At 47.3% G+C, this 8,564-nt stretch overlaps 1 protein-coding gene across 2 annotated transcripts in view; it reads left to right on the top strand.

Moving 5' to 3' along the window:
- cpx (synaptic transmission protein complexin) overlaps positions 1 to 8,564 on the top strand; it is a 172,842-nt gene that overhangs the window by 67,274 nt on the left and 97,004 nt on the right. For both annotated transcript variants that reach the window (XM_018034182.2, XM_018034183.2), the window contains one exon: positions 2,561 to 2,652. In XM_018034182.2, the coding sequence (XP_017889671.1) occupies positions 2,598 to 2,652 (55 nt within the window). In that variant the 5' untranslated portion in view covers positions 2,561 to 2,597. The remainder of the gene's footprint in view (positions 1 to 2,560; positions 2,653 to 8,564) is intronic.

The raw sequence follows: 8,564 nt of genomic DNA, 5'->3' as shown, positions 1-8,564 counted from the left end.
GTTTGTCGAGACTCGGGTTTGCTTTATACTCCGATTCAGCCATCAGCTGGGTATTAGTGTAAGCTCGTTTTACTCGAAGGATAGAGTTCCCGCCGCGGTCCAATTCCTTTGTACGCGTCTCTGCAATTCGATAGCCTTTCATCCGGCCCCGTCGGCTTTCATCCGGCAGCTGCGAAATCTCTTGCAAAATATCTATCGTAATTTTCAGCGAGGAAAATCTTCGACGCGGCGTCGAAACATCGCGGCTGATCTCTCAGCCGAGGTACGATCCAATTTGCGTTTAGCGCGCCTCCGGCTGATCCCTAAAGAGTTCCTGTCGATCGTCCGCGAACGAAGTTACCGGAGAGGAGAGCTTAATCGTCGGCTGAGCAAACAAAAACGTGCTGAGACAGGGTTCCGTCGGCGACGGCTTTATCTAGCCAGATTTTACCCAAACATTTTTCGTGTCTTCGACGAGTCGCGATGCCGAGTATTAACGGCCGTCCACAGTTTCGTACAAATTTTTTGCCGGCTGTTAAGGCAGAAAAAAACGACGCGTAATATCTCGGTTAGGCAAGCCTCGTTCTGTCCATTGTCGCCGGGCTAAAGTTGTCCGGCGTTGTTGGAAAATCACGGAGGGGGAGAACGGGGTTGAAAACGGACGAGGGTGGCGCCGAGACGTCTCGTCGCCGGTTTACCGCTGCTTTATCGGCGTCGTCCCGTTACTCGCCGACGACGCTCAGCATCTCGTCCCCTCTCCTCTAGTTGTTTCTCGCTTTCCGCGTTCTCCTTGCTCCCCCGAGCGTTGGTTCTCTCCTGTTTCTCTATCGATCCTCTCTGCTCCCCGTCTTCGGTCGGCCCGGCTACGAGCCGCTCTCCGCTTCTCAGCCGTTCCTACCCGCCAGACGCCAGATAAGCGACGCCGATGACCCCGGCGAGCGATCGGCCCGAATTTTCCCTTTCTGGCATTTCTTTAACCGTGCAACTTCCATATGTACTTACGGGGATGTTTGCGTTTCGAGTCGCGGCAATTTTCTCCAACGACTGAGGGATATTCCGCGAAACGAGATGCAATTTATCTCACGATTCCATTTGCCTGGCGCCAGACGCAAACACGATCGTTCAGTCAGGTAATAATTGTGCAAATCCAATTGCCATCAGCTGAAAGACTCGGCTCGTTTCCCTTTTAACTCGATCAAAGAAAAAAAACAGCACATTTTTCTTGTTGACACAAAGCACAATCGTTTCTCATTAATAGAATCTGTTCAATACGAGTGTTCGTTCACGTGTCTGGTAGGAATAGAACGATCTTTACAGAACTTTAGGAGGAATAAAATTTCTTTAACCTAGAGCGGTTCGTCGGTTATATATCTCCGAGCTCCTTCACATCTCGCAAGGCCGTACGGAAGCTTAGCTAGGATCCCGAGAACCGGGTGACCTAGAGCTTTTCGCGTTAACTTATTCAACGCGCTGACGCGGCGGTTTCCGTGCCGATGAGCATTTGTCCCTCTTCTCCGTCTTCTTGTGCAACGTGTTTTCGAAAGCGACGCACTTTGCCTCTGGCACAGATTTCTCCACCACCTACCTCATTTTTACGATCCAGACGAAACACGTGATAAGCAAAATCAGTAAATAATTTACACCGTTATTCCAAATCCTGTAGGACTTAATTTTATTTTGGAATAAGTACATTGTGGAACGCTGAAAGAATGGAAAGGAAGAGTTACTTTTTGTCTTTATGAATCGCGTAATCCTCTCAGCGAGAGGTACTACCCGTTCTCTTTCCGCCTTTATTATTCATGCACTTCCTGGGTATGTTATCCTTCTTATTACGCCCTTTGACAACCAGATGAGGTAATAATCCCATGTAGAGCGATAAGAATTTTATTAATTAAACGATTACAGCGTGAAGTACAAATTGGAATACGTGTGAAATTCATTTAGAATTTATTCAGCGTCGGCATAAATAGCCGTCGCTTTGAACGGTGGCGAGCGTTGTGGAGCCTGGGGTGAGATTCGAGTGGCACGAAAAAGAAAGTTGCCCGTTCCGTGGCATTTATTTCTACTTCGGTCGAGTCTTGGTGAAAAATTTCTAGCTTCGCGAAAATTATCCGAGAATCGCGCGTCACGTTCCTCGAGCGATAAAGACGCCACGGTTCTCGCGGCGTGATTTCCAAACGTTTCACGACGCTCTATCACGGCGAATCGTTTTATCGCAGACTTCTCAGCCATTCGGTGGCTCTAATAAACCGTGGCGAATTCACACGGCCGCGTCCAACGAAACCCGTCGTTCCGTTGATAAAATCGTGGCCCGGTCACTCCGGATAACTCCGAATCAGGATCGAACCGCGGTATTACTTTTCACGACATCGTAAAAATATATTTACGAGTCGGAAACCGTATAACGTTATTATCCGAAATGGTTATGCCCTCGGCGAAGGAAATTTCGGAACATGCATAGAATACAGTTTGCATGTGCGCGGGTCCATTTACTGGTCATTATCATGTCTTCGTTACGACGTTCCAAGACAGAGGCAGAAATGCAGTGGTACGTCTTCAATGAGATCTCTTTTGCTTCCAGGTTCATCTCGTCTTTGGGATAAGCGGCTCGAGGGAAGATGGCGGCTTTCGTGGCAAAACAGATGGTCGGCAACAAGCTGAACGCGGTTAAAGGTGAGTCTCTCCATTCATGGATCCTTTTTGCATGCCAATTGTGTTTATAACTCGACCCGTAGACGACGACGAGCGCGTTGACCGTTAGATATTCGAGAAGCGCATACCACGTAGTTCACTCGGTGATAGCCATTATAGCCGTATTATCGATTGGCACTGTGCGATAGAGGTTTTGGGGCGCGATAGAAAATCGCTGTTTAGACTTCGTTACGTCTAGTACCGAATTAATGGGAGGTTGGAAAACGCGGTTTCATCGTGCCGGAATTCGGCGTTCTCGGGCGCGGCCAAAAATACCGTTTCACCGTGTCTTAATATATTTCTTTCGGCGAGGGGTGTATCAGCTTTTCGGTCGCGCTCGGTAATTTGGCACACGAATTAAGATTGATCGCACGCGCTAGCCAGGAAGGAACGAAAGCATTAAGCCGAGTGACGAAGCACCTCTCCCTCAGTCGCGTGGAGAAGAAAAAAAAATTATTTGCTTTCCAACCCCCGTGTTTCTCTGTACCCGCAATGTACTTACATGGATCGTTCAAGAGTGATAACTTTCTGTTTAACATTGAATAAGTCCTGGTGAAAATAGCTCGCCACCTTTGTCTTTACTTATCGAATGACCCAAGTATTTTTACCGTATCGACCCGAGTTAAAAGAATCTTTCCTTATGAAGCTCGCCCGAGCGACGCGTATAACACTCGAAATAGAATCTGCCGCTGTCCGTTTAATGCCGTACACGTAACCGTGCCAGCGACGTGTATAAAAAAGGCGAGTACGAGCCCACCGCCACGTTAATAAGCTCGACAAACGTGGTCCGACTCCTGACGTTTTCGATTACACGGAATAATGTATTCCATTAAAGCAGCAGCCACCGCCACAATGATTCGTTTCCGGCGCGCGACGCCGTTTTTCACCGTCGGCTACCGATTTCGAGGAACAAAAACGACTGTGTCGCGACCCTCTGTTCCGTTACGGGCTACGTAGCAAATAGTCACGGGATCGAATATTACTCACTGGACTTCTTATTATGCTTGGAAACAGTGGAACTGATTTGCTCGTGCTGATCCTCGTGAAATGGAATACTCTCGGAAAGACGGTGGGAATACCGCGCGGCGGAGTCTCTAATTTTCCGCGGATTTCACGGGGCACCACTTGGCGAACGGGACACTTAATCATTGTTATTGAAGTTACGATTACAAGTTGGCCAGTTAGAGTAGGAATTGAAGAGGACGGAGGGTCGAGGGACGGAGGGTGCACGCGTCGCCGACGGTGGCTTGTCGGCTTCGCTGGCAGGTTGAACGATGGTCCGCAATAAAACTTCTGTCATTAAGGGAAAGTTTCAGTCCCCCCACTGTCGGATCGCGAGCAGCATCGGGCAGCGTATCGCGGGGAATCCGTAATGGGAAACCGGGGACCTTCGTCAACCTCGAATCTTTCTTCGGGAGCGCACCTTTAACTCACTTGGACACAATCAATCCATCCTACCCTATCGTTGGGGCTTCGCTAACCGCAGGCTCCGCATTCTTTCCGACCCCTCGAGTCCACCATTTTATGTACACGTTGATCCGTCTTCGATCTACACTCTAAATATGTCACGGTCTATCCAGTTTTTAAAGCTTTTACATTATGTAATGTGCTAGTCATGCTTCGGAACGTTTAACGAGGAGCATCACATGCGTTACTTTGACGAATTTAAAACGTTCTAATAGGCAGGATTCGGTGTGAAATTTTAATTACACGTGTTTTTGTAAAACGGTAAACCGCTTCAAACGTACTTGTAGCAATTATCGCAGTTTGCCCGTCACGGTGTAAAACGATCGCGGGAATGGGAAAGGGACGGAAGTCCCCGAGTGGCGGAAACCATCGGTTTGTTCAGGGGGTTGCGACAGGGTTTAGCGGAAAGCGCAGTGGGGAAACTTTGCTGGGCTACGCGGAAGAGTGGACGAATCGAATGGCAATTAGTTTCGGATGACCCGAATGTAAGATAGTGAACAGAAGAGGGATGGAAAATGGGGTGAAAGGGAGAATGGAGCGATAAAAAACGGGAGGGAGCTTCTGTGGAGGAGAGAGTACGGGGGAGAAGGGGAACGGCAGGGGAGGAAGATCAAAGGGGTTGAAATTAAAGCAAGACTAGTATTTAGGAAAAAGGGTGCGAAGCGAGGGCTTGTGTAAAAATAGCGGCCAATCGACAAAAGGCTTTTGAGATTTACCGAGGGTTTATTTATCGCGAGAATAATACGATCATTTTTATTTAGATTTAGTTCGCGTTAATTTCGTCGGACGTAACCAATGAACTTTCAATGGAAAATACGCGGTCGTGAATACAACTCTCGATAATTCGAAAACCAATCCGAAATAGTGTTGTCGCTGGCAACGATAGAGTAATATGTACATACATACATACATATATGAATCGAAGTTGGCCAACTTTCACCCTCCTGTCCTCAGGCGTTGAAACTGTGTGGCAGGTTTTTGCTCGGTCAGCAGGTTAATTGACGTCTCGTTGCGCGACCACGACCTACTCCGATCTGTGGTTGCCCGCTCAAAGTCAAACCGACTGGCCGCGCTCTTTAACGTTATCGAATGGTTCTTCGCTTTTCAATCCCCCGGGCGTATTTCTTGTTACAAAACGTTGCTCTCCCCAGCTCTTTTTCAGGTTCTAACTATGCGTTCGAAATTGTTTATCAAATATCCAGGATCGCGCGCGGTTCACGGTACTTCAGAAGGTATTTGTCACCGGAAAATCAGACGTTTCCCCGTGAAGTCTCTCTATTTCACGGGACTCATTATCTCTCAACAAATCCAACCGGATTCGCAGCTCGAAGGAACTCGAATCAATCCCATTCGCGGCTGGATTTATTCGCCGTTCAACGATACGATCCTACTTGAAACCCGTCGATATTCGAGATCCGATTCGAAGCACCTATCAAACCATTAACCGCAATTTATGTTCTATCCAAGGTTCCTGTCTCGATTCATACGGAAAATAGACGCGTTTCGACGACTTGTCGTGCGAAATGGAAGAACGAGAGAAACAGCTTTTTAGCAGAGGTATTGTAAATAAATGACAGAACGGTTACAGCAAGAGATCGCGAGTGGGTGGAAAGGGTCGATGGCAAGGGTAGCGGTAATATGCGCGTGAGCGGTGATATTTATGGCGGTTGGATACGAAGATAATTATCTCTCTCTCGTTATTATAAATCACCCGAATGGTATGCAAATGTCGTGGCATTGTTTCAATTCAAGGAACGAGTGTGCACAGCGTGCGTCATTATTGATGGTTTATTTTGTGGCGGCTGCGTTCCATAATATACGTACGTGCCTATGCCACACACCTTCCCCGGATGATGCGCACGGTTTCAAAAGTATTACGACCGATCGATCCGTTTGCATTCGAAATGCGCGTACATGTTCTTCAGACACGTGCAATACGTCAGATAAATTAAACGGGACGGAGAAATAAAGATTAATAAAGAACTAAGAATATTACGCGTGTAAGAAATAATTCACATTCGTTCTAATCTCCGTCGTAAATCGCAATCGTAAAAGTGGAATAAAATTCTGTGCAAATCTCAATTTAAAAGACAAAAGCTGGATTTCATGCAAAACCGGACTATGTCCGCAAATCTTTTAACAGTCGTGAATAATCGTATGTAATACGTTTCATTCTTCTATACGAATTCATAAGAATATTCGAATATCAATCGCGAAAATTTGGCGGGGCTTCTCGGCTATCGAGTTTACCGAAAACGCGGTTCAAGAGCGCGGGACGAGCGCAGAGGATTAAATAATGTTTGCGCTTCTATACGGGACGAAAGCTCGCACGTGTGCAAGGAAGTCGCAGCACGGCCACGAAGTCGCTAATGGGGCTCAAAGGATTTGCGGAGGGATTAAGCTTGGGCAACGCGGTGAAGTTTCCTTCCACTCGGTGGGACAATAAACTTCTTTCGATGCACCACCGTTCCGAAAAATTAAACATAAGGAGAAATAAATAAACATTTATTTTCAATGTTTTTTTTTTATTTTAAACAATATTGAAGTTGAACAGTTTCTCCACGTGGAAATGTTCATCAAGAATACAAGCTGAGAATTTAAAGATGTAAATAATAGAAGGGAGATTAACGATCGACTGAACTGGGCGATCGCTTCGCACGGCCGGTCACGGGATCGCGTCGTTGCATCAATTATCTCGGCCGGATCCGGGTTTTCGCATCTGGACTGAACTATGGCGGACCCGGACTGCTGCGGTCGGAATTGGCCGTAGCGTAGCTGCGATGCCTGGTCGCACACACCCCGGTGTGTGTTCCTGTGCGGTTCCGCGGGAAACCCTCGCCAGAATGATCACGTGCTGCAATTTAAATGAACTCCCGCGAGAACTCTATTTACGATGCGTCTGGCGCTCTGTTCTCCTTCGTTCCGCCGCTTCGGACAAAGACCGGTAGCGGGCGGAGAACAAAGGGGAAGGAATAAGAATGAGAAGAAGAACTCCCTACCAGGGAGGAGGAAACTTTTCCGTGACTTATTCCGTTCGACGTTTGAATTATTTTCCGACCTTGTTCTTCTTCCGCGCCGGGGCTTCGGCGATCGATTCGTCTCGAGCCTCGAGCAAACTGGGGACGACCCACGTCAAGTCGAATTTTAATTACTGGAACGACTGAAAAAATACGAGGTCGGAAAGGACGCGGGCCGTAGGAACAGTTCTTAACCTACTGACTCGGCTGCGTCCTGACGCGAACCTACGTATGCATATGTATGTATGCAAAATCGCGTTCCGAGGTTTTCAGTCACAGACCGGGTCGCCAGGCAGGGAACGCGCGGCAGGTAGCTCGTGCATTGTTTTCGGAAGCGCATTCGTGTCAGCTGCAGGCAGACAGCTGCGCGCCACGGTTCAAATGCCTAGACCGGCCTCCTCGAATAAATCACGAGGACGCATAATTAATTGGAACGATTGTTTGTCGCGCGGCGATATCGATGAGCAGGCTGAATCGTCCGCGGACCTAAATCGCGTACCCGTTCTGTTCCCGATGCACGTGCCTATGTACACGCGCTCCAAAATCAAGGCTGTAAATACAGAAATGCGTCTGATTTTCGTAAATATTGAACCACAGGTTTCGACGAAGAGATACTTAAGTCCCTTAAAAAGCATCGGGTTATCGTTCGATCGGCGATTACTTTCACCGAACTTTAATCGGTCGCACGGAATCGATACCATCGGGAGTCGCGTCGGCCAATTTGAAAATTAGCTTCGAAGGGGGGTGACAGTGTGCAACACCGAACGCGAACGCGAATGCGTTCCGGCGTGCCGGCAAAGTTATTAAATTAACCGGTGACAGGTGTGCGCAAAACGAGCCGGAATAATTAAACGTCACTCAGCGTGGCTCGACGCGACGGTGAATCATCGGGCAAATATAAAACAAACGGAACCGAGCCGTCTGGTAATGCGTACGCAAATCGACCGCCGTTCGACCGCGATGCAACAGTCGAGTTTGTAACCCTCGAATAACCGTGATATTTTCCAAAATTATCCCTCTCGGTGGCTATTTCCGAGTTTCACCCCTTTAAGGATGTATTGGCTATACAGTCAATACCAAAAGCTTATGCACTTTAGAAACGCATTTTTTAAAAAGAAATCAGACGTCGGAAGAACATTGCTAATAATAAACAACAAAAAAAAAATTTTCGATTTTTCCGAGATTTTTCCAAGGGGTACCCCTTCAATTTCTTCCAAATTTTCGTTTTTGGCCAATAACTTCCAAACCGTTGGACATACGGAAAAATTGCATCAGACCTTTTTTATAGAGCACGACGAGATCTACAATTTCCATGTAAAAATTTTTCATTAGCGTCAATAGTTCACGAGTAATTTGCAAAAAATTGTTTTTTCGTTTTTCGGCAATAACTCGTTAACTATTAACGGTAGC

The sequence above is a fragment of the Ceratina calcarata genome, unplaced genomic scaffold, assembly GCF_001652005.2.
Source record: "Ceratina calcarata isolate Rehan_Ccalc_2016 unplaced genomic scaffold, ASM165200v1 scaffold78.2, whole genome shotgun sequence".
Taxonomy (NCBI): domain Eukaryota; kingdom Metazoa; phylum Arthropoda; class Insecta; order Hymenoptera; family Apidae; genus Ceratina; species Ceratina calcarata.
The sequence above is the reverse complement of the archived record's forward strand: the minus strand, read 5'-3'. Positions and strand labels throughout refer to the sequence as shown.